At 46.5% G+C, this 27,251-nt stretch overlaps 1 protein-coding gene across 1 annotated transcript in view; it reads right to left on the bottom strand.

Moving 5' to 3' along the window:
- Positions 1-27,251, bottom strand: part of LOC134017440 (ephrin type-A receptor 6-like) — a 91,000-nt gene that overhangs the window by 52,665 nt on the left and 11,084 nt on the right. Inside the window, 1 exon segment of the mRNA XM_062457048.1 lies at positions 10,750-11,413. Coding sequence (XP_062313032.1) covers positions 10,750-11,413 — 664 coding nt within the window.

The following is a 27,251-nucleotide window of genomic DNA, read 5'->3' as shown; positions in this document are numbered from 1 at the left end:
TGGGAACGTGGGTATTAAAGTGGAAATAAAAACATGGACACACACAACTACACATATACATGGACACGACCACATACAGACGCACGCAGAAACATGGACATGTGGACCCAAACCTACACACACATGCACGCTAAATCATTTGACAATGATTTGACAAGACAAAATCACACATTCACGAGAGTGCCGTCACAGAGAAATGAAAATACGGCTTTGTTTCTCTAAATGTGCCACTTGTACTTACTCACTCAGCCACTTAGCATGTTTCTGCAATTTGCAAATGCTAGATGAGTCTGGCTGACAGACTGCTGTATTTAGTGATGTAAAGTAGAGCAGTGTGGTGCCATTCTCGAGACAGATAGGAGTTTAAACTGATGAAATGGTTCAATTCTGTAGGGCTAGTTGCGGTAGTTTTGTTCTGTCACCATCACACTATAATACACCGTGGGTAACACACACATACACACACACACACACACACACAACTTCTAGCTCTCTCAACCACAAATCACACAGACACATTAACATAAATCTACCTGAACTAAATAACACCATTCTTTCAATGACCCTTTTCCATTTCCAGTTGTCTACTCTGGAAATTAGGGAATTTGTTTTGCCTGTTGGAAAACGGACTCTCTATCACCAGCTTGGCAAACCTCTTGGCACAGAGAAACCCATTAAAGCCACAATTCTATCAAACATGTCCTAAATACTCATCCCGCAGCTTAAGCACACATTCAGGCGGATCAATAAAGTTGTCAGCATAATTCAAACGGATCCAGTCAAGCCGACTTTGGGGCCTATTGTGCCTCTGTACTTCTGAGAGGTCACCCACAGTTCAGCCCCAAATCCGCCCTGAGCATCCTCACTGTGACTGGCCCAGTTCTGCTATCACTGCCGCATTCTACAGCTGGATTAAGCCTATCCACAGGACAGCCAAGCCAGTGTATGTGTGTGTGTGTGTGTGTAGAGTTGCGAGGCTCTGCCAAGCCGAACTGCAGTGTGACTAACAAGCTTGGCTAGGGAGGCATGGCTGTGGACAGGCAGATTGAGGGACACCTACTGATAGCTAAGCCCCTGCCCTCAGGTCATTGTCACTCAAAACTGCACAGGTATCAATCACCCAGAACACTGTATGGAGGGATGAAGGGATGAAGGTGTACACCTATGGGAGGAAGCGCGGGGGACGAGGGAGATGGGTGAGAGCTGTTGTTTTTGATGGGGGAACTGGTGATGACTCAATTAGCTGGTCAGAAACCCCAACCTGAACCACCTCTCTAATGAGATCTGCTTATAAAACATGCATGTTCTACACCACAGCAGATTAAACATTTATAAAGGCTCAGATTATTGGGCTCTTGGGTATAAAATCTGTCTGTGTCTTTTCGGAGGGACCAAAACAAAGCTATAAACAGCAAACTGACACAGAAGCAAAGCCAGTCATCCACAATCAGTGCGAAGCATCATTGTAAGCCCCTAGTGGCCTTTTATTGTGTTAAATCTTATTTTTCGCGACACAAATTGTCAGGTCTTTTTTCCCATATAACACCCGAGGCGTTTCATTTATGATGAGCGGGGCCCTTCGTGTGACAAGGTCTGTGATGTCTTATCTAGGCCACGTCATGATACACACTCTTTAATGACTTATTCAGTGTCAAAGCTTATGGACGGAAATAGAACACACACACACACGTGCGCATCGACACGTGACGCACGCACACACACACCACGCACTGCGCGTGCCCCCGAACACGCGCGCAGTAAAACACCCCGCGAACATCTCGCACGCAAAGCGACGCACGGATATCCGCGCGGATCGAACTTGAAATGTGACGATTGCGTCTGACAGCCTCGTGTTGGCAAAATAAAACCGCATCAAATGCGTCAGTGTCGTCCCTGCTTCCTTTGTTTAGCGAGCGCCGGCTGCGTCGGACGGGCGGGGGCCGCGTTTGACGCTCGGCGGCACGTTGGGGAATATTTCTGCTCTGTCTTTGATCACTCTGGGCTTTGAAGCAACACTCTGATACAGGGGGAAAAAAAACACCCAGAAGTCACTGCAAGTTCACATCGCAACTTGGCGCAACTGCATGCCAGCATCTGCATAATGCATTCTCTAGGCAGATGATAACAGAGAACCAGTGGTACCTCAAAAAATGGATGGAAACCAAATCAAACCCACCCCTCCTGAAACAATCCCCGGCCGTACCCGGATCTCATCGACGTCTCAATCGGTTCCGGCAACGTTTATTCTTTGTTAACAGCTTCCGGGGGCCACTGGTCACGGAGCGCTTGTGAAAAGGCAGGTGTGTACTGGGATGTGAGGTGAGACCCGCATGGAATTGTGCCATCGTCGTGGCTGTTGTTGATGAGTCAACCTACATAAGCTCTCAGGGTATTTTTGATAAGAGCCATCTGAGGAAACCAACATGCGGACCTTGCTGTGCAGAAACTCACAACCATCGTAGTTTATTCATACAGCAGATCTTGGATCAGGCCCATTCTGTTCACATTCCAATCTGTCATTACAACCTTAACATTCTATCTGGTCCAGATCTTAACAGAAATTCGGGTTCTGAGATCCAGTTCTGCTCAGGCCTGCTTCCAGCCAAGCCCTGGTTCAGGACAGACCTTGTTCTATTACATACATCGAATACACGAAAGTGTTTAAGACCAGTAGAGCTGTATTTGATTTTCTGTCATAGTTGGCACTCATGGCTTTTTATTCTGTGGGGACTGTTCTATTAGCCTGGCTCTGCCCTACTATGTACTTCCGCTTGATTTTGCTTCTTTACTAGGTCTGGCCATGAGGTACGTAAGTCAGATGTCTCCGGTTGATTTTCTACCGGCGAATCAGCGAACAGAGGGAGTGGCTGAGAACGATGACGTTGATGTTGTGCGCTAGTTTGTGTTGTAGTTCCGTAATGGCGGCGGAGAAAGATGCGAGCGAAGCCATTCGGTCCATTGTGGCAAGCCGAATATCCAACAGCTAAAGCCGGAGCCAGGAACAAGTTTTGCTGAGTTTTGTTGGTGGCCATGATGTTGTGGCCCTCCTCCCCACGGGGTTCGGGAACAGTTTGATTTTCCAGCTACGGCAGCTAGCTCTGTTACAGTAGTGGTGAAGGAATTGGCTAAGGCGAACGCTAGCGATTGGTTATGGCAGATAAGAGTGGCTCTTGGCAGATCCAATAGTTTTAAACTTCAACAGAGTACCCGCCTACAAGGAAGTCAACGCTTGTAAATGGAGCGAGGCCAAACTCTCTGTACAAATGAAATGTACGAGAGTCTGGTTAGGACCAGGCTACTGTTCTATTGGTTTCACGGGTGGGAATAATAGTTAAAGTTTCAAGTTTCAAGATTATTGAGGTACAGGTGCATTGAAATTCTTTGGACCTGCTCCTCTAGCAATACTACTTGACTATATGTTAGTGGCAATATTTGACCTGATTCGTTAATAACAACTGAGCCAGGTCTGTTTCAGATATGTTCCTAAGAGTGTTCTCTTCAGAAAGTACGATAGCAGGTTTGCCTGCCTTCATATCCCAACAGCACCAGCCTTCAATTATATCGTTAACCTGGAAGACATTCAAGGTCAAGTGTTCTTCCCGGAGTCTCCTCCTGGGAAACCCTTCCACCCAAATCTACTTTAGGTTCTACTGAAGGACTTAAAGTCTTAATGGCGCGATTCAGCTCGACGCTATTGAGACGTGTGGGCTGTGGACTTCTAATTGTGTTCTTAAGGAACCCAAAGCTTTCATTTGTGTGTGTTTTCTCTCGAGGCTTTTCATGTGTACAAATGGTCTGATACAGGGAACAGAGAGGGGGGAAGACAGCAATGATCCATCTCATATTCTCCCCACGTAACCTTCTTGGATACAAGACTCAATCCCTTCAAATTGGAGACATTGAGACTAATGACAACTCAAGGGAGCTTGATTAACATAGAGTAGGCATTCCCACAGACGGCAGTTACAGGCACAGGCTTCTATCCATTAAACAGGGAGATGGCACAATGTTTATGTATGCTGGGAACAGACAGTATTCTCTCATTGTAGATCACACAAAAAACACACACACACACACACAAACACCCACACAGACACACACATACATACACACAGTGTGTTTGAGGTTTGCTCATGCATGATAAAGAGCTGTTAAAGCTTCCTTCTTTGATATACCTCCGCTCTGTCCTTGAGGTGAGAGATGTGTCCTTCACTGACAGTCAGTTTAAGAATGTGCATGTGTGTGTGTGTGTGTGTGTGTGTGTGTGTGTGTGTGTGTGAGATGCAGGGTAAATCCAAAAACATCGAAATAGACAGCCAACCCAGCTAACATTCCAAAATTAAAAAGCTTCGATAATGAAACAACCCCCCCCCCCACACACACACACACACACTTCAACCATATCCACACGGCCGTACAGTTTCTGCTTCAGTACATCTCCCACAGAAAGGGAGCCAATGAGAGGCCTCTCCAGACACCATCAATTAGTTCTGAAGGACCCAGACTTGTTAGACCAAAAACCCCTTTCCCAAAATGTCACCCAGTGATTCCTGATGCCATGTGCACCTCCTGTTAGCTGTCTGTAAACAACTGTCTGCAACACCAGCCACCACCAAACCTTCACTTGCTCAGTGTGCTTGTTTGTGTGTGGGTGTGTTTGTGTAATACAGACCAGGCAAACTTATTTTTTCCCTTTTCTCTGGGTTTATGTGTGTCGGTGTGTGTGTGTTTATGTGTGTGAATGTGTGTGTGTCTAATTTACCTGGGTGACAGCTTGAAGGATATGTGCTGTAATTGTTGGTCTGGCCACTCTGGTCTAGGTTTGGGTGTAATTGAAAATGTCTACACAGGAAACCCTATGACCTGTTTACTCCATTGTAACAATTAGTCTTACACACACACACCATTACACGCGCACAAGCACACACGCACCCGAGGATCGGGTGCCTATTCCACCCTGACCCACTGAATCACACATAGCTGCAGAAACCTGCCTCAGTTCAGAAGGTTGAGGCTGGGTTGATAAACAGGTGAAAATGTCAAGGAAAGGCAGAAAACCGTAAGGCAATGGATATTGATCTCCTCTTTAGATAAGCTATTATGGTTTCCTATGAAAGGACATCTTCACAATGATTTAAATCCTGTATTTTGGTCCACTTGTCTTTAGTTCATGTGGAAAGTCCATTAACCTGCCTTTATACAACACTCGTCCTCAGAGAGAGTAGTATAAACCACACACAACTAATGACAACACTCTGGGGAGAGAACTCTACCTTGGAAAACACGCAAACAAACATTATTCACACGCACACACACACACACCACACACACACACACGCACACACACTAAGCAAAGCACATATGCAAGACAGCTTTCAGTAAGAACAAGTCCTGATATAACACTGAGGTTACATTATTCATAGCCTTCGAAAGAACTCTTACTCAGACACACGCACACATGCACACACACACAAATGGGGTTGCTGCAAAACACTGAGTGTTACCTAGAGACAGGGATCAATGGACGGGAAGGGGTAGGGCAGGTTGGAGAGAAGGAGGGAGAGAGAGAGAGAGAGAGAGAGAGAGAGAGAGAGAGAGAGAGAGAGAGAGAGAGAGAGAGAGAGAGAGAGAGAGAGAGAGAGAGAGAGAGAGAGAGAGAGAAAGAGAAGAGAGAAAGAGAAAGAGAAAGAGAAAGAGAAAGAGAGAGAGATAGAGAGAGAGAGAGGAAAGGTGTGAAGTAAAGGGGACAGTGGGTAGAAAGGAAAACGAGAACAAAAGCGTGCCTGTGCGCCTGCACAAGAATGTGTGCAACATGAATGTTGGAACGCAGCAGGACAGATGTCTTCCTCTTCCTCCAAGGTTGGGTTCAAGACACGTCTCTATGCAGTGAGAGATGCAGTCATGTTGGGTCAGTCAAGGGACGCCAGTCCTTTCTGTCACCGCTTCTCTCCTCTCCCAGTTCATCTGAGTGTTAGTGCGAGGGGCTAATCGCAGCGGAGACAGGACAGCCTTCTGAACGCTACGCTCTGCTGGGCCAATGCTCAACACTCCACACCACTTCCATCGCCGTAGCCCTCTGTCAGCCCGGTGAGCGTAGGGCTGACAAGGCAGCAGCTTGCTAACACGCAACGTCTGACACATTGCTTTTCCAAATAAACTGGTCCTTGAAGATGCTGTTCAAAATATCGACCTGCAGATACTTTTTACTTGTTTTTATGTTTTTGTTTGCAACTGTATTTTTCAGAAAATTCACTACAAGGGTGTTCACTTTTCCACAAAACGTTAAGTTAAAATATACTATATCTTCTGAGCTCTGAGTTCAGATGGAGTTTCTGTGATTCAGTAAAAGCGATGTGTCCTGCTGGCTGAGGCATCATAGATAGCAGACACAGTCTGGGCCTCCTACTCTGTCACCTAAAAACAGATACAGTCTGTTCTGCAGTCTGATACAGATACAGTCTGTTCTACTCATTGCTCGCTGGCACAGGACTGGGCGACACACAGTACCAGAACAGACATACAGCTCAGATAGAACCTAGAACTTAGTAGAAGAACAACAAGCCCAGGTTGGCTTGGAGGGTAGGGTGATGATGAAGCTAATTATTAGAGTAATTACAAGCTACTAATTTAGCTGGCTAGATAAACTTGTCAGCTACAGTACATCATTTATGCAATTTGATGCAATACTGATGCAATTCTAACCATGGAAACACCCATATATTATTCAGACTGTTTAATAAAACTATTTCAACTAAACAGCTATTTGCAAAAAGTAAATACACACAAATTACAATAATGCTGATTGACAGTAGTGCTAGCTGCCATCACAACCTACATATGATCCACAAAATGATGTTTATTCTAGTTCCACTATCACACCTGTTACAGCTGGTATATTTAACAGCAAAAAAATATATTTACATATTTCACAAAACACCTATTTTGTGCATGGTAGAGTTAGGGTTGTTGTGGTCATTTCAAAACCATAATTGACGACATAAATGATATTTTTTTATACAATTAAATTACAGTGCAGCCCCTCACATTGACTCGACGAGCAATACAATGTCAGGCAAAATAATCAGGTAAGCTCTCTGAAGTACACACAGCTGAGTGTGTCTAACAACACAATTACGCCAAATTGCTAACTTATCGGCTGTCTGAACGGCACTTGTTTGAGTGAAGTTAATAATTGTTTCCATAGTCTGGAAGAAAAGTGGAAGGTTACGCCGTAATGACAGCTGAGAGCCCCACACTCTAGTCAGGGTCTATTCAGATGGGAATGTCAGAACGATCCTCTGTCATCTACTTCAGGGTTTACCGAAAGAAAGAGACTGAGAGACAGAGAGAAATAGAAAGATGGAGACAAAAAGCGTGTTGACTTCAAGATAGGGAGGAGGGTAGAGAAGAGGAGAGAAGAAACAGACAGTCGATGAGAGCGTGGGGTCGTATGTACAGTATCGGTTACAACTGTGAACAAACAACTGGGATTACATGAGAGAAGATTGGCTGTCTGAGAAGAAGCAAAGGGTGTAGAGCAGTGCTTTATCCAGATACCTGCATGCATCTCCAGCCCTGTTAAGCTCTTTTGTGCCGTTGATCTGCTCTCAAATATGCTTGCTTGATAGGCTTACATTTATATTTATAATAGTATTTATAAGGGTTTAAATCTCAGTTTAAAGTTGTTTTTTGCTGCTGTGAAATATAACCTCTGTTCAGTAACCCTCTAAAGAGTCGATGTTGTGTAATCTGTATGTAATCAGTGCATATATGGTCCAACATTTCAGGACTTCATTTTAAACCCGGGCTGTCGGTAGAGTGAACAGGAGAGAGCGAGAGCGAGAGCTTGGCTGAGGCCGCGTCAGGCTGAGAGGGAAGCAGGGCTGATGATTAGGATGAGAGAACAGCAATGCTGCTGAGGTGACCTGGGACTAAGGTATAGCCTCGTGCAGCCTCTGGTGCAGCTCTCGGTGGTACCAAGCTAGCTCACTTGCATGGAGGTTCCTCATAATAAACGAGCCTAGCCGGCGTGAACGCTGGAACAATGAGCAGGGCTGTGTTTTAGGGCTGACACTGCATTTAAATAGCTACATGTATCCCACAGGGTTGGGGTTCAACTCGACTGTGAAATATGTTACGGAGAGAGGGACAGAGGGAGGAGGAAAGGGAGGGAGTGGGAGTGAAGGGGGAGGCTGGGAGAAAAACAAGATAGAGATATACGATTATTTGTAATGTGAACACCGCTGTATCTAAGTATGTCTGAGTGTTCATCCAGGAATAATGGGATGATTATATACAAGTTCCAGACCACAGAGCCACGCTGTCTTTGTTGTTTCTGGTTTCTGTGTGTGAGTGTGTGCGTATGTAAACTCTAGTATAAACTCTCCGTATACTCTGTATCAACTTTTCGGGTCGTGTCAGGATAGCCGTCATTTTAGAGCTCTGTAATTCACCCGACAAGCAACAGTCCGTGAAATGTCTCAGACACAGCTCTGGCAATACATGACATATATACCTGTCAGACCACTATCTACATCCTAGTGTAGCAGATACCACTAAACAAATGTGTTCCTATCTGCCTGCCTGCCTGTCTGTCCTCCAATTTCTTTGCTTGCCTGCCTGCCTGCCTGCCTGCCAGTCTATCTGTCTGTCTGTCTGTCTGTCTGTCTGTGATCCCGCATCTCTACCTGCCTGTCTCTCCATCTCAGCAACAAGCTAAGATAACCATCTGGTCCCCTGAAGCCCAAAGAGGCAGTTAATCTGAGATATTTACATGTGGATTAAAGAACCATTCTTGTACCACAGTCTTCAATTGAAAGAACAAAGACTTGAAAGAGGCCGCCATTGTGGTGCAGCGCGGCTCTAATCACAGCTGCAGTTTCACCCCTGGCCTACTGATTACTGTGCAGCTGGGCCTGCAGCTGCAGATCCTCTCCAGCCCACATCAGAGTATGAATCACAATCAACCATTACTCAACTCTTCACAGCAACAGGACAGCTGGGAAGAGACAATGGTGCCGAAAATGGGTGCCGAACACCCATTTTTCATGCAAAAATGTGAAATTCACCACAATTGAATATAAACTGTCATTATTGCTACGTAATGAATGGCTATTTAGTTGTGCTCAATCTCCAGATGGCTGGCATCTCTCAGCTGGGCTGTTCAAGGCAGTGTGTTCATTTCTGCCAGGGGAAGTCCTGCTGGTACCCATGGAGGGGAGAGAGGCTGTGACCTTCTGATGGAGACTGCCAAGCAGTGACAGCACCAGGTAGCCCCTCTGACCTTTATCCCCTACTCTCCCTCCCCATAGACTCCCTATTGGCCCTGGACTGACTGCTGTTTCACCCTCCCTCTCTTTATCCCTACCCGCTCACCCTCTCTCCACCGTCCACCTCGTTCGCCGTACTTTCCCCCTCCTCTCCTCCAATTTGAGAAAGAGAGAGAGACAGACGACGAGAAAGGGAGCCCTGGCCTGTCTCTGAACCAGGGTGGTTTGTGTCAGTGGGTGTCCCACAGAGAGGAGTCAGCCAGAGATAACCCACATCTGACATCATAGGCCGCCGGATCAAACCTCTGTCTGGACAGCCAGGGCAAGCTGCCACAGCACCATAGCCTTTGTGACAGTAGGAGGTGGAATGGCAGACTGCTGACACACACACACATCAATACACACAAACACGCACACCCAAACACAAACACATATCTACACACACACTCACACACAAACACACACACACCATGTTCAGAGGGTTCCAAACACAGATGGATTTCTTCCCAAACCCATTACAGCCTCTCAGCGGGTCCACTGACAGCAAAGCCAGAGCTCCACAGCAGCCTGCATCTGCAGGCAGATCCTGCCCACTGATAGAGCTCCAAGGTGGGGGTAGAGACAGGGAACAAACCCCCTCACTCTCACCAGGAGATTTCCCTAATGCAGATACTATATCACAGTCATAGCTCCTTTCTCCCTGTCGCACACAGCCTTAGCTCCTCACATTACATCTCATCTGAATGACTTAGTGGGCAGGTTGTTACAATGGAACACGGATGGAGGTGGGAGAGTCGAGGAAGAAGGGGTGGCAGGAGGAAGGGGTGGAGGAAGGTGGGAGGGAGGGAGGAGGAAGGACGGATGACAGGAAGGAGATAATCAAGGGTAGGGGAATGACACGCTGCCTTTGTGTATCTGCATGGGGCTCTGCCTGTCTGCATGGCACTGATACTGCTGATGGACAGAGACAAGAGAGAGAGAGAGAGAGAGAGAGAGAGAGAGAGAGAGAGAGAGAGAGAGAGAGAGAGAGAGAGAGAGAGAGAGAGAGAGAGAGAGAGAGAGAGAGAGAGAGAGAGAGAGAGAGAGAGAGAGAGCAAGATAAATTTGATGCTTTACACAATGTGTCTGGCCCTACCGAGGTGATGGCTGCTGAGGTTAAACATCTGATAGTCTTCAGTGACTGTACAGATGATGTACAGCCCCGTGTAGTCCCTAGAAATGCCCTCGACTCCACAGTGACTGTGAACTGACATCCAATCGGGTGTGTACCACTACAGTATCCACTTAGCTACTCAACTTCCTCTACTCAGCTGGGCTGCATCTGTGTCACACTGTGCTGAATCATGAAAATACAAGTTCAGAAGGATACTGAAAGAGAGAGAGAGAGATAGAGAGAGGGAGAATGGTAACAAAGAAGGCTAAAAGTAGGAATATGCTATCTTAAGGAGGGGGACAAAGAGAGAGAGAGAGAGAGTCTTACCGAGGCAGGAGCTGTCCATATCCTCATAGCCCACGCTGCAGACACACTTCCCCAGGGGCACCAGCCAATCACCATCCGCCCCGCAGTACAGCTTGGGGGGGTCTCTCTCCTCAGCATGGTCGACACACGCCCCCCTTACCTCCACCAATGAGGAGGAGTCGACCCGCGGCACCGTGTCGGGGAAGGAGGCCAGGTTCCTCAGGGTGAAAGGGCACTTCTTATAGTAGACCCTGACTGACACCAGGGCGATGCAGGCACCGATGTCCTGGAAGGCCAGGTAGAAGCCTTTCCGAGTGACGGGCCCCACCTCCCGGACCTCAGTGTTCAGTTTGAGGATGCGGTCGCCCAGGTCCATCTGGGTGAAGCTCTCGTCGGCAGCGATGGTGTCGATCTTGGTGAACTGGGAGGATTTGAACTTGACGCCGTGGGCCTCGTCGGTCTCGTAGTAAAAGAGGTTAAAGGTCTCCTTGCAGGTGCCCGACACCCAGGGGATGGAGTTGCAGTCGCGGAGGGTGAACCGCAGTTCCACATAGACCTTCTGGGCAGCCTGGCGGAAGATCCAGTTGGAGCGGAGCCAGTTGTTCTGGTTGGGCTCCATGACGTGGCACACCTGGAAGGTGTGGATGGGCCGGTTGTGCTCATCCATCTCTGTAATTGCGTCCCACTGCGGAGGAAAGGAGAGACGTTTCAAATGACACCTTCTCAAGCTCGCCACTTTTAGCTGAAAAGCATGCGCAATAGCCGACGGACACCCCTTTTTCTATCAAATAGGCCTTTTGTTCTCATGTTCGCCTGTCTGCCCATCATGACTAGCTGACTAATCACCCGTTCCCACGTCGCTCGACGCGGGGGGCAGTTGGACAGCCGAGGGAACGCTCCAGAAGGTCGCAGAGGTTGTTTGTCCCTATTTTGTTGGAATAAAAGCTAATGGAGGTTTTGAGCCTGGGCCCTCCAGCTCTACCCTCTATTACTGCAGCACGGCCCCTTGGGCTGACCCCAGTAAACCCCAAACCTTCCTCACAGAATCAAATTACCTGGCCAGGGACTCACAGCTGGTTCCGGAAGGGGTCCGCACAGACTCTGCATGAACGCAGCCCAACAAGTCCAAAATCATGAAACTATCAGCAATAACGGAACATACCTTCAAACCTCCAAATAACTTTTGACCTTCCTACAGAATCCACATTATTTAATAGCTGAGCATGCAATTCAAAGACTAGAATTATTTCAATGGATTTGAACTAAGTGCTTGTTTAGCATAAGTATCCTACTTGAGGAACAGTATGTGCTTCTGATACAGTGTTTTGGTGACTCAGTGGTCTGGTTCTATTTCCACCCGAGCGAGCGAGGCTGGAGCATGTGTGCCAGTCTGTACATCTCTCCCCTCCCACACATAAACTAGCTTTAATATATCACTGATTAAGATCATCTCAATAGATTTGACTCCGGCACAGTTCTACGTCTAGAGTGGCGCCGTAAAAATTGCAGCGATTAGAGACGCCGCGGTCTACACACACAGACATGCACACACTATACCATACATTCTAATTAATGAGACTGAATAGAACAGAAGCTCTTTGTTAACAAACATGGGCTAGAGAATAGGGGAAAAAGACAGATAATGTGCGCCAATTATTTCTGCGATAAGCCAGCTCATTTAATGAGTAGTTTTCTACTTATCTCCAAACTACCACCACACTAGAACAGTAATCAAGATCTCGTGTTTGTCTTACACACTCATTATCCATTTTAATGACATGTTTTAATTTAATCACAAAAGATGACACAATTTAAATTTTTTCCCTCAAGGCATCACAGTAATCATAACATCATTAAAACAAATTGATTGATTACAGTAAGTATCATATTGCCTAATAAGTGCGCTGCTATTGCACTATGAATTCTAAGTAGATCTCAATGTCCAACCGTGTATGTTGCACCAAATGCTAAAGCACATTTGACATATTCCGGCAGTATGAATAGAAAGACAATGTGAACCTTGGCTCTTGATGATTTTCTAGCTTTGCTCCACCCTCCCAGACACAGATGTAGCGTGGATGCGCTACTGTAACTACCCTAGAAAGCGACCAGCACAAGTTTGGATGGAAGATGTCGCCACTGACGCCTGTCTCAGCACCCACATTTCCTACTGTAAAGAATCCCAGTTGTTTCTGACACACACACACACACACACACAAGCACACACACTTTCTCCCTCAACGGTGCTTTGAGTGTGCGTATGTGTGGGTGTCTCTGTGTTTGCGTTAGACAGAGCATGTGGCCTCATTGGGGACACTGTGACAGTGACAGTAAATGTGTTCGGAAAGGTGAACTCTGAACCTTGTTTCTGACACGAGTGTGTGCGTGTCCTTCGGGTCGTCCCCCTGCCATCTCCAAGTGACCCCAGAGAAGAAACCGAGGCAGCAGACTGGCCCTGGTGCCCCCTCCAATCCCAACCCCTCTCTGGGGCCCCCAGCTCAGTCTGCTTTCTGGACCCAGAGGGTCCCCACAGCGATCCAGCGTGACACCTCTGAGACAGACATCCGTCTGTCAGCTGGACCAGCCCTACGCCAGATCCCCCTGCCCAGGGAATTGTCCCTTCAAACTAGCCAGAAACATTCTGCCACCAGGGCCCTGTCTCCACACTCCTAAACTTGAGCTTTGTCATCATGGGGCTCCTGGTGTTGATCCACTTCCCTAGAGTGATCTCAGGGGGGGAGAGAGAACGGCAGAGACACACTGAGAGAGAGAGAACGACAGAGACAGAGGGCCCTATTTTAACGATCTGAAACGCAAGTATCAAAATGCAAAGCGCAAGTAACTTTGTGGGCGGGACTCCGGCGCGGTTGCTATTTTGCCGGCGGGATAAATGACTTTGCGCCTGGCGCAAGTCTAAAATGGGTTGGTCTGAAGTAGCGACATTACTAATGGGTGTGGTTTGGGCGTAACGTGCAATAAACCAATCAGAGCGTCATCTCACATTCCCTTTAAGAACAGCGCTTGTTCCATGGCGGATTGCTATTATAACGGCGGATTTGCCAGGCGTACGCCAGGAGCGGTTCACAGCCGAGGAGACCGACGTTCTCGTCAGGGCCGTAAAAGATAGAGAAGTGACATATGGGAAAGGCAGAGCAGTTTTCTCATTGCACTAAGTTGCCCACTCATGCTTTGTTTTAGTTTTTTTATTGTTTGCACCTTCCTGCCACAGTAAATTTCGTGTTTGTGTAACATAGGCTACATGGCAAATAAACCAAATTCTGATTCTGATGGGAATGGGAGAAGAAACCTACCCAAATTAGCTTCGGTTAAACAGGCGTGGGAGGAAATTGCCACAGTTGTTCCAAATCAAGTTTACATGCATAGAGATTTCTCATGAAAATCTTTTTAATCATTGACCTGAAAGAAATGGAACACAGCTAGCCATACAATAAATCAAAACAATGAAGAAGACCCTGGCTTCGCCAGCAGTGCGCAAGGGCCAAGCTTGCGCCCTTAAAATAACATCTGAATAACGCGCCATTGACGTTTTTCCTGGTCTGTGGCGGAATTGTTTTTCTGAAACTGCAAAATAGCACCAGGGAACGTTTGCGCCGGAACACGCCTCCTTTTTTCGCTGAACCGCCCCCGGGAGCGCAGTCAGTCAGCCTTAATTCAGTGCCCACTGCCCTAATTTACCGACGTGCTTCTGTGGAGGGAAAAGTCCGCTTTGCGTCTAGTGCAAACTAGGAATGATACTTGCGTCGTTGACAAAGTCAATTGCGCTGGGTGCAAGATAGGGCCCAGAGAGAGAGAGAGAGAGAGAGAGAGAGAGAGAGAGAGAGAGAGAGAGAGAGAGAGAGAGAGAGAGAGAGAGAGAGAGGGAGAGACAGAGAGAGAGACACAAAGAAAGAGAGATAGAGAGAGAGACAGGGAGAGATAGAAAGAGACACAAAGAGAGAGAGATAGAGAGAGAGAGCGACAGAGAGATAGAGAGAGAGAGAGAGAGAGAGAGAGAGAGAGAGAGAGAGAGAGAGAGAGAGAGAGAGAGAGAGAGAGAGAGAGAAGAGAGAGAGAGAGAGAGAGAGAGAGAGAGAGAGAGAAAGAACAAGGGCAAGAGTGTGACTGAGAAGGATTGCTTCCCGAGCGGCATGGAATGAGCAGGGTGTTGTTTCATTGTTTCAGGGGATTGGAGCGTGTAGCTGTGTGTTGTACCTGCCAGGGCCTGGCTCAGGGAGCAAGGTGAGACGTAGCCCCCAGGAAGGGCCTGGTTAAACACCACACTGGGCTCCCTCTCCCCTGGTAGGCACCCTGGACCACTGGATCATATTAAACTGACATGGTTCCAATTAATGATCAGATCACAGTTTCATACAAGCCTGTTGGGTCCACTGACTGGGAGAGAGAGGTAGAGAAAGAGAGAGAGAGACACAGAGAGAGAGAGAGAGAGAGAGAGAGAGAGAGAGAGAGAGAGAGAGAGAGAAAATTTCAGAGGGTAGATTTGGGAGACAGGGGGTGGACATTCAATCCCATCGAATAATTTACAGAACTCGTTCTCTGGAGGATGTGTTTGTGTGTGTGTCTGCGTGTGTGTGTCTGTGTGTGCTTTGTTTGTGCGTGTCTCAGATATTTCCACTCAAGGTCAGAACTCACAGACTATTCATACTGTAGTGAACAGGTAAAACGGTACATATGCCTCTCGCCTATGTTTTTGCTGTTGATTTTGCTTGGCAGAGGTCCTTATCTTATGCCGCAAAGAAAACAGAACACACAACAAAGAGCTCAACTTAGATCTAACCTCAATTTAATATTTAAATTGTAATATTTAAAGTTTTCAATTTCCTCAGAGCCTATTAAGAGCCTTAGCTGTGTCACACCTGCTGCAAGCCAATCTTGTATGTATTATTAAACTTGGTCAAGAAGTGAGCTGGATCTCTCTCTCACCCAGGGACTGTGGGGCCAGCTAGTCCTCTTGGTCCTTCTCTCCCTCTTCATCTCCCTCTCCCCCCCTCTCTCTCTCTCTATCCCTCTCAATTCAATTCAATTCAGCTTTATTAGCATGACAGTCATTTCAACCGTATTGCCAAAGCAAGACGCACAATAACAGACAACCATACATCAACAACACCATTCAAAAACAACATAAGGAACAACAGTCTGTATCGTCCGGAACATGTGGTAACAACAAAGTGTCAAGAACAGAAAACAACAAATCGAAACAAAAACAACCTAAGTAAATAGCTACATTGAGATGGACAACACATATTACAAATAGGATTTCAAGGCTGGTCACATTACATTCAGGTTTTCCCTGATTTCATGGCACTCTTTTAGAAATCGTCCAGATAGGGGGGCTGTGTGTCCCTCCCCTAAGAGCACTTTTAGCTTTTCATTATCAGACAGTGTGGTGAATGATGGTACAAGGGATTCAAATTTATCAAAGAAATGCTGTCTGGTATGTCTGTACCGTTGGCAGTGTAGTAGAAAGTGCATCTCTGTCTCTACCTCACCTGTAGTACAGTGGCCACACACTCTGGACTCTTCTGGTAACCAGGTTTTCTTATGTCTTCCTTTTTCAATGGCCAGACTGTGGTCACTGATCCTGTATTTGGTCAGGATCTGTCTCTGTTTTACGTCTTTTACAGTATAAAGATATTTAGCCAATTCATAGTTTCTGTTTAGGGCCCGATAGCAACTTAGTTTGTTTTGTTTTTTGGTTTGGTTGTTCCAATGTTCCAGATAGGTCTTTTTGGTTTGTTGGACAATTTGGTTTACTCTGATTGGTGATTGTGAAGCAGTGCTGGTCTGAGATGGGGCAATGTTAGGTGTTGGTTGGTTAATTAGTCTCATGACCAGCTGACTGAAAGGACTCTTTTGGGGGTTCAATTCTTGGGTTTTCAGTGCTTCAAATTGCAGAGTATCTTGGGGACTTAATTTGAGATGTATCCAGAATTTTAGTGATCTTTTTTTGATGTTTATAATTAATGGATATCGGCCTAATTCTGCTTTGCATGCATTGGTGGGTGTTTTCCTTTGTATGTTCAATATAATTCTACAGAATTCAGCATGCAGGGCCTCTATTGGATGTTTGTCCCATCTAGTGTAGTCATGCTGACTGAGTGGACCCCATACCTCACTGCCATATAGAGCTATTGGTGCTATTACGTTATCAAATATTTTAGTCCAGATTCTAATTGGTATGTCTATTTTATGGAATTTTTTTCTAATTGCAAAAAAGGCTCTAGAGGCTTTCTCCTTCAGCGCATTCACTGCCAGTCCAAAGTTTCCTGAGGCACTGATTTTGATCCCCAGGTAGTCATAGGACAGGGTGTGCTCTAGTGTGGTGTTTCCTAGAGTGAATATATGTTTGTTTTCCTGAGATCTGGGCTTTTTCTGGAAGATCATTATTTGAGACTTTTTAAAGTTTACTGTCAGGGCCCAGTTCTGACAGTATTGCTCTAGCAGATCCAGATGCTGCTGTAAGCCCTGCCCTGTGGGTGACAACAGCACCAGGTCATCTGCATAGAGTAGGAATTTTACCTCCCTTTTATTCAGGTTGAGGCCAGGGGCTGTAGATTGTTCCAACAATACTGCTAGCTCATCAATGTAGACATTGAAGAGCGTTGGAGATAAGTTGCATCCCTGGCAAACACCTTGTCCTTGAGTGAAGAAGTCCGTTCTTTTATTGTTAATTTTTATCCCGCACTTATTTTTGACATAGATTGATTTGATTATGTCATAAACTTTACCTCCTATACCACTTTGGAGAATTTTATAGTATAATCCGTCTTGCCAGATTGAATCAAAAGCTTTCTTAAAGTCAATAAAGCATGCAAAAATCTTTTTTTGTTTGTTTTGGTATATGTGTTGATCTATTAGGGTGTAAACATGATCAGTAGTGCGGTGATTTGGTAGGAAGCCAATTTGTGCTTTACTCAAGACATTGTGTTCCGTAAGGAAGGCCAGCATTCGGGCATTGATAATGCTGCAGAAGACCTTCCCCATGTTACTGCTCACACAGATGCCTCGGTAGTTATTTGGGTCCAATTTGTCTCCACTCTTGAATATATCAAGTGTTTATATATATATAAACACTTGACTCCATATTTCAGGGAAGCAGCCCGCTTCAAGGACCAGGTTGAACAGATTAAGCAGGGCCTGCTGCAGCTCAGGAGTGCTGTTTTTAAGCATCTCTGTCCTGATACTGTCAGGACCGCTGGCTTTTCCTGATCTTAATTTTTTTATATTGTCTTCTAGTTCTTTTATTGTAATTTGGTAATCAAGTGGGTCCTGATTGTTCTTGATGGTTGTTTCAAGTATTCGTAATTTATCTTGTATCTGTTTCTGGTTAGAGTTTAGACTGTTAAGTGGCATTTCTTTATACAGGTTTTCAAAATGTGTTTTCCAAATGTGACCATTTTGAATGGTTAAGTGTTTGTTTTCATTTTTGTTTAAGTTCTTCCATTTTTTCCAGAATAGATTTTGGTCAATTGAGTCTTCAATTTCTTTTAGCTTTTGATTGTAATGTTTTCCTTTTTTTTTTTGCTTTAGAGTTCGTTTGTATTCTCTCAGTGTTTCGGCATAATTCTGACGCAGGTCTGTGTTTTGAGGTTGATGGTGTTTTTGGTTAGACAGATTTCTTAATTTTTTTCTGATGTTTTTACAGTCTTCATCAAACCACTCATCACCTTTGGGCTTCTGTTTTGTCTTATAACCCTTTTTAGTAATACCTGCTTTATTGGCGGATTTGTGAAAGATTTTAAGAATTTCTGTTACTGCCCTATTTATTTCAGATTGATTTGTTTGGAATTTTGCAGAGAGAAAATCATGAATTAGGTTGGTAATTTTAGGAGAAGTTAATATATTTTTTCAAGTGTCGTCACTGTCAGGAGCCCATTTGTATGATGTTTGTAGTTCAAACATTTTGCAGGGCTCAGGTTGTTTGTTATTTTTTTGTCCATTTGTTTTCAGATAGACATTTATCTGACAGTGGTCTGTTAGTGGTGTCTGAGGTCTGACAGTGAATGCGCTGATGGAGGAGGGGTCCATGTCAGTGATAGCGTAGTCGACTACACTAGTTCCAAGAGTTGAACAGTATGTGAACCTTCCTAAAGAGTCCCCTCTGGTCCTACCATTGAGCATGTACAGGCCTAGGGAGCGACAGAGATGCACTAATTCTTTGCCCGTTTTGTTTACAATACGATCAGGGTTGTTTCTCTGGGAGATCGTGTAGGTATGGTACAGTGAGGGTTGTCTAAAGATGTGATTCTTACAAGCAGCATCAACCATGTCAGGCTCACATCCTGTTCTGGCATTCAGGTCTCCAATCAGCAAGATATTACCCTGGGCCTGGTAGTGGTTGATCTCTACTTGGAGATTGTCAAAAAAGTTTTCATTAAAATATGGTGATTCCTGAGGGGGAGTGTAGGCTGCACATATATATAAAGCACTGTCACATTTGATGGTGATTTTGTTTAATTTAAGCCAGATATGTGTTGGTGCTTTTTTAATTTGTTTTAATTGGTTTGATAACTCGCTTTTGTACCATACAATAACCCCGCCAGAGTCTCTGCCACGTTTGGTACTTTTCTGTTTGAGGGATGGAAGTAGGATTTCTGTGTATCCTGGGGGACAGTGAGAGTCTGTGTCCTGCCGACACAGACATCTCTCTCTCTCTCTCTCTCTCTCTCTCTCTCTCTCTCTCTCTCTCTCTCTCTCTCTCTCTCTCTCTCTCTCTCTCTCTCTCTCCCTAGTGAACGAGAGCCAATCACTTAGCCTTCGTCGGCCAGAAGTGAGGCCATTCTCCTCCAACTGTAAAGCTGCCATGACTTTAACGGACATTATCACCACGGTGCCGTGGCACAGCAAGAGGGAAATTAAACATTTAGAGATTCCACTCCTTCTTCAGAGCGGCCTTGTAAATGGGAAGGGCTTTTATGAGCCATTTAAAAGTCAAATGTCTGGTCTGTCTAAATTAGAAATGGCTCAGATTCCCTGTAAGAGAATGACTTTATCCTCACTTTACTGGTGGAGGGACTGGTCGAGCCACCGGGGGGGAGAGGAGGACCGGAGAGTGGACAGTGAGTGGGTTTGTTAAGAAGAGGAGCAGGGATGGAGGGAGTGGGGAGGGGGCCGAGCAAAGAAACGTAAGGGAGCGTGGAAGGAGGCACGCCGAGGGCAAGGAGGGAGGGGGCAGTGAAGGGCTCAGGGAAGAGGCAGGGGTATGGGTGTGGACAGTCAGATAAGGTTCAGGGAGCGATGTTGACGACACAGTTCATGTTGTCGCGTGGGTGGAATAACGAGATGCCTGTCTGACTTGCAGAGCTGAGAGACAAGACGGAATCCTCATTCTCAAGTTCAGTAAAATAACTGACACATTAGTGAGAGCAAATGAGGGAGAGAGAGCTCAGAGTAGACCAAGTGCAACAAATAATGCTGTACAGCACTGAATTCAACCACTTCTGTCTTAGATAAACTGTTCATAAAATAGCAGCGTTGCTTAAGTGGCTTCTCTGCATTTTACAGTCTGATATCAATACAAGATGTAAAAATAGCACACCACAACAAAACAAAATGCTCTCTCTCTATCACACACACACACACACACACGACATCATGTGGTAATTAGTGGCGCACGGAGTAAGTGAATAGCAAAGGGCCACCTCGGGCGTTGTGTTATTTACTACCCACTGTGCGACTGAGATGCCGTGCTCCAGGGATTGATCAGGGGACGGTCAAACGAGCCTGCTAATCCATACTCATAATCAACGCCCTTCTGGACTGAGCAAACGTATCGACAGACTGTTCACAGTCATGAACGGCATCCCGCAGCTTGGTGAGGAGGACACTGGCTGGGGTATAATATGAGGGCCTCGGGTCTTAGCTGTGCATACTGATGGACCACGAGCCAAAACTGGAGGGGGACATGGTGTGTTTGTGGGAGGGTGTGTCTGTGTGTATGTGTGTCTATGTGTGTTCACGTAAGAAGAAGAGAGAGCTAGGGAGATGGAGAGAGAACCGAAGGGAGAGAGAGGGAGCGAAGAATTCACTTGTATGTGGTATGAGTAAAAGGTTTTACCAGCAGGTTGACAGCTGAAAAGTTGGAGGTTTCTCCTAAGGAGGGTTATCATAGCATCGTCCATTCTGGAGGTACGCAGGAACACACTGGTTCATCAAAGCAGTGGTTCTCTAAAGTGGCTATAAAGAAAGTTTGCTCCGAACGACACACGCACACGCGCGCAGACGCCGTGTACAACAGTGATGCAGTGACGCTTTCAGTCCGCTTCGATCCTCCAAACTCTCACCGGGGTCTTGGCTCGGCACTTCACAGCTTGGCAGCACGGTGGCACAGTCGAACGAAAGTTGATGAGGAAAACTTCGAAATAAACCGCGCGTGCACTTGTGTGCGAGTGTCTGTTGGTGTCTGTTTATCTTTTTGTGTGTATCTGTTAGACGGTGACAGCACAGCAGGGAGTGAGCCTCGCCTGAATACATTTAGATCAATCTCCCATACAAACCCTTTCTCTGTGACCGTACAGTATATGCATTTATAGACATATACACAGAACAGCAACAGTGGATGCATGTACATATACTGAATATTATATTTGTATGTATGTGTGTGTTTGTGTGCAGGTTGGTTGAGGTGTGTCTATGGGCTGACGGACACAAATAACTGAATAACTTATGCATTAAAAGAGCAATTTTCACTCCACTCATCTTTTCCTTTCTCTTTTTTGCTTTTTTTCATACCGGTTCTCTGTCTCTGTCCCTCTACCTTGGTATTGGGTCAGGTATTCAGGCCGACCCGCCATCGCATTCACAGCTCGAGAAGTGAAAAATACATCACACACACAGGAGGGAGGAAGGAGGAAGGAGGAGGGAAGACAGTGGCCAGCCTCTCACCGCAGGAAAACAGAGGGGGAGACAGACACTGTTTATCAGCCACCGCAGAATGAACAGGTTGCTCTCTCATTGTTAAACGGATATTGGTTTTGCCGCTAGGATTCAAATTCCAGCTAGCGCTGTCCTGGCTAGTTTCATTCAATGTCATTGTGGACATTGTCCTTTGGCACCTGTGTGAGGTGCCACTAGACTGTCTGTAGGATGATTTAAGAAGGATAACAAACCCAGGACTTCCAAATTATTTACCTCGAGAATGATTCCAACATAAATGTTTTATTTTCGGGGGAATGGTTTTGGCGCCTGTCTCAACTAAGACAACACTTTCCGTGACTTTCCTGTTTATTTAGAGTAAATGTGATTTGGTCGCCCTGGAAACTATGCGAAGGCGCCTTCAGACGACAGGAGAATACCTCCACAAGGACTGATCACACACACACACACACCACACAGAAGTGCATGAAGGCACGCACACACACACACAGCGGAGTGTGAATCAGTGAAGCCTCGCGACACCAGGTGTGTTTTTACCTGCTCTCCAGGGTCGACTTTTCTCAATTAACTCCAGGCGAGCAGCCAGGGGAGAAACGGAGCTCACCAACAAGAACAGCAACACCCGTCTGTTCACTCTCTGCATCGCTCCCTTCCTCTCTCTATTCCCCCTCCATACCTCTTTCAGCTCCATTTCTCTCTCACTTCTCTCCATCTCTATTGCCTCCCTCCTCTATAGCCCCTCCCTCCCGATTCTTCGACTTTGCTGGTGCCTTCTCGGGGCCCCCCTGCCCACCATGTTGTGCTCCCTATTATGCTGCCTGATAATGGCTGCTCTCTGTGTCGCCAGGACGGCAAGATTTGTAGTCCATCCCTGGCCTGACAGCAGAGGGGGGGGGGTGAAGTGTGTGTGTGTGTGTGAGGGGGGGGGGGAGGAAGGGGCGTGATGGATGCAGCCCCACACACCTACGCCACAGCTGGGAGATGGAGGCTGGGATGCAGGAGGGGAGCCCAGTGAGGAGCAGAGGGGATGAGGAGGAGGTGCCGTTGGTAGACGAATGAGGAGAGTTGAATGAAAAGTCTTTTGGGCGCCAGGGAACCAAAGGTCCGCTTTGACTTTATAAACAAAGAACAAACAATAAAGAAAGGGAAAAAAAGAGAGCAAAACTTTGTGTGCTTGTGTGTATGTTTCTGCACTGCGTGTACAGTACTTATGTGTGTGTGACAAGTAAGGATGTGTTTGTGTATGTGTGTGTGTGTAAGCTGGCCTCTTTAGACAGTAGGGTTCGAATTGGAGGGGGATTTGTATGCTGACAGAATATTATCTGTAAGAAGGCTCTGTGAGGAAAACAGCATGTGTGCATGCATGTGTGTGTTCGTCTATATTTATGCCTGTGTGCCTTTTCATGCCTATGGATGCATGCAAATGCGTTTAATTAGGTGTGCGCGTAGTCATCGCATTAGGCAGAAGGACATGACTGTTTCTTGTGGGGACCTGAGGGCGGTCTGTAATGTCATCCATGACAGTATGAGCAGGGACACCACATCAATAATGTTAGTCCCGGTGCTTTCCACTCTGTTTAACTGGGCCAAGAGGACAATCAATAGTTTGATTTGTAAATGAGGTGATTTTCAGTGTGTGTTTCAGAGCGCCCGATTGGTCTTACGGAGCGTGATCATCATGTGGAGTGGAGGGGTCCTGACAGGCTGAAATCACAACACAAACATTCACACAGAAGCTTCAGTCAAGTCCCACTCCACTGCCGTAACATGGTATTGGTTGAGAAGTATTCCGGGGGCCTGACAGGGGGAGAAGGAGAGAGCAGGAGACCACTGACTGTGTGTCTGTTGCATTGTACAGGGAGCGATCCATCAGAGCAAAACAAATACAAGGGATCCACACAGCAACTCCTTCTGATCCACACACACACACACACACACACACACACACGTACACACACACCCTCCCACCACTCCACCACGAATCGATAAGAGCAATTGTGCAGCCATGAGCGAATGAAATCCAAAGACCCAGCGCTCCCGCTCGTCTCTGCATCCATCACAGCGAATGAGAAGCCAGCAGGGCGGGCCTGAGCTCCCATCAATAACACGGCCCATCTCCCAGAGTGAAGCCCCACTACTCTGGGTAACTCTGCTTCAGTCTCTGGGTTTGTGTTGATAAAACACCATCATATGAACTTGTTTACTTTAAATGCTACAGTAACAATGTATTAAGTAGCTACGTAAGTGTTCAATAAAGTGACTGTCGAATAACCTTTTTATGAAGTTTTATCATTTACACTCTTTAATTTAGACCTAAATATGGCTAAGACATTGTTATGGTAGTCTGTGATTCTCAAGTTTCAAGTTTATCGCCATTTGTTTTGTTTATCGCCAAGTACATGTTGACTGGACATATTTATTCCTGCTCCTCTTGCCAATCCCTAGTGGCTTATCAAAACCTTGAATTAAGAAACTAAACCTGTAATATTTCCTAACCTATATGAGATACTATAGTATATAATATACTAGTATAGTATTGTATAGTGTATACAGTACTATTATTAACATGGTTTGGTGTTACAATGCTGACTAAACAACACACATTATGTTGAGAAAAGAGGAGGCTATCTTCACATCCCACCATCAACATTCCTCTTCTCCAAATTGGGAACAATACAAGACTGTGAACAGAAGCGAAAATGTCACCTCCTACAGCTCACACTGGGCTAGAGAAAGGCTGGGAGAAAAAGAGGGGGAGAGACAGAGAGAACAAGAGAGAGGGAGAGAAGGCAGGTGAGAGAGAAAGAAAGGGAGGGAGAACGAGTGGTAAGAAATAAAAAAAAGAAATGTATTGGAACGGTACAGTCTTAGTGACAGCTTCTCTAACCCTCTGTAACAGATGAGCTACTCCTGCCATAGACATGGGATTCCACAGCTCAATGTATGAAGGCTTGGTCCGAGAGCAGTATGATAGCTGTGGATGACCCACAGACTGTGGATGGAGAGGTAGACAAAAAGGACGAGAAAGAGAGGGAGAGAATGAGCGAGGAAAACAGGATAGGTGAAAGCTGTGGGCCTTGTCGTGTCTCTTGTCCTGCTTTCGTTCTCCATCTCTCTCTCTCTCTCTCTTTCTCTCTTTCTGCCTCTCTTCCCCTAGATCTTGCCATAACAGACGGCAGCTAGAGACCTTTCTTTATCCCTGCCTGAGTCAGGCTATGCGTGGGAAAACGGGGGGGGGGGGGGGGGGGAGGGGGGAAGAGGTTGCCGTTTTACATATCTATTTTTGCTGGAGAGGCAGGCGGCAGTCTGGAACGGCAATGTGTGGCTCGGCAGGCTCTGACTGATGTAGGATCAGAGTGACAGCTGTACACTGCAGAGCTGCAGCGACACACACACACACACACGTACGCACACGCATGTGCTCACAAGCACACACACGGACACATACTGTATACACACACAAAAAGCTGTTACCTAAAGCTATGGGTGGTAACCAACTGTATAGATTACGCCGAGTCAACCATTTACAAGAATGTGTACACACACACACATTCACTATTTCTATTCTGTCCAGGACAATATGGAGGATAGATGTGAAGTCTAGCCTAGTCTAGTCTAGGATAGATGCGTCTACCACTACTACACACACTACATTGCAACGGATGTAACCATGAGAAAAAGACTAGCGCAGCTTGCTTTGATGACACCAGCCTTATTCCCCTCAAACCAAACACCGTAATAAAGATAACACCGGCATTCAGACAACAAGGGTAGAGGGTGGCCTCACTCAGAGCAGCAGACATGCTTTGACTGTTTTCACAGTCTGCTGCACTCCTCCATTCTGAGAATGAGGCTGCGTCTGTCAGACAGAGAGGAAGGGAGAGAGAGAGAGAGAGAGAGAGAGAGAGAGAGAGAGAGAGAGAGAGAGAGAGAGAGAGAGAGAGAGAGAGAGAGAGAGAGAGAGAGAAGTGTACGGGGAGGGAGCGAGACAGAAAGACAGCAAGAGAGAGATGGTGAGAAAGAGAGAGAGAGAGAGAGAGAGATTCTGTGCGTGTGTCGGAGTGAGTGAGCGTGTTTCAGTCTCCACCCCGGTGTCTGTCTGCGTCGGTCCTGTCCCACAGGGCTGAGTGTCTGGGTGTAACAGCCTGAGACATCGTGCAGCCAGGCCCATCGGTGCCCAGTCTGGCCTGGTTAGACACAGCACATTGGAAATGGAGGTGGAAGGAGCAGAATGACCTGTCTGCACACAAAAGAGATCAATTAAAGGAGAGCTGGCCAGAAAGGGATAACAGCGAAAAAGATATAGAGAGTGAGAGAGACAGAGTTAAAGAGAGAGAGAGTGAGTGAGAGACAGTTAGAACAAGAGAGAAAGAGAGAGAGAAAAACAGAGGGGAAGAAAGAGCGGGGGAAAGGGATGGAGAGAGGGATGGAGAAAGGGATGGAGAGAGGGTTGGAGAGAGGGTTGGAAAGAGGGTTGGAGAGAGGGATGAAGAGAGGGTTGGAGAGAGGGATTGAGAGAGGGATGAAGAGAGGGCTAGAGAGAGGGATGGAGAGAGGGTTGGAAAGAGGGTTGGAGAGAGGGATGAAGAGAGGGTTGGAGAGATGGATTGAGAGAGAGATGAAGAGAGGGCTAGAGAGAGGGATGGAGAGAGGGATGGAGAGAGGGCTAGAGAGAGGGATGGAGAGAGGGATGGAGAGAGGGATGAAGAGAGGGATAGAGAGAGGGATAGAGAAAGGGATGGAAAGAGGGATGAATAGAGGGTGGAGAGATGGTTTGAGAGAGGGATGAAGAGAGGGTTGGAGAGAGGGATGAAGAGAGGGTTGGAGAGAGGGATGAAGAGAGGGCTAGAGAGAGGGATGGAGAGAGGGATGGAGAGAGGGCTAGAGAGAGGGATGGAGAGAGGGATGGAGAGAGGGATGGAGAGAGGGATGAAGAGAGGGATAGAGAGAGGGATGGAGAAAGGGATGGAAAGAGGGATGAATAGAGGGTGGAGAGAGGGTTGGAGAGAGGGATGAAGAGAGGGTTGGAGAGAGGGATGAAGAGAGGGTTGGAGAGAGGGATGAAGAGAGGGTTGGAGAGAGGGATGGAGAGAGGGATAGAGAGAGGGAAGGAGAGAGGGATGAAGAGAGGGATGGAGAGAGGGATGGAGCAAAGCAAGCAGCTGAGAACAACTGTTTTATCCTCATAAAAAAGCACTACGTTTTTTAAATAAAAAAATACACCAAGATGTACAGATATCCGTCTATACCTGAATAATGTTCCTTTTGACTCTACTTTTCTGCCAGCTACATAGTGTAACAATTGGGCCATTTTCTTTTTCATTCGAGTTTGAGAAAACCCGATTTGTCCCAGTCTCTTTCAGATAGATCAGAATGAATGCCTGAGCGGAGGAGATCTCATCCAGCCCAGTGGTCTCCATCTATCTCCACAGCACAGGAGGATGTGGACCATTCCCTCCTGGAGGGGGAGGGGGAACAGAATGAGGGATGCGTACAGTACCACTTCGTCCAGAGGAGGAGAAGAGAGACAAACAAGATGCCTGCCGTGCAAGTTTGCTAGGGCTACTACCTCTGCCATGCCAGGAGTCTCAGCGCTGGCATCTGTTCTTGGGGGGTGGGTTGAATGTTTC

The sequence above is a fragment of the Osmerus eperlanus genome, chromosome 3, assembly GCF_963692335.1.
Source record: "Osmerus eperlanus chromosome 3, fOsmEpe2.1, whole genome shotgun sequence".
NCBI lineage: Eukaryota > Metazoa > Chordata > Actinopteri > Osmeriformes > Osmeridae > Osmerus > Osmerus eperlanus.
The sequence above is the reverse complement of the archived record's forward strand: the minus strand, read 5'-3'. Positions and strand labels throughout refer to the sequence as shown.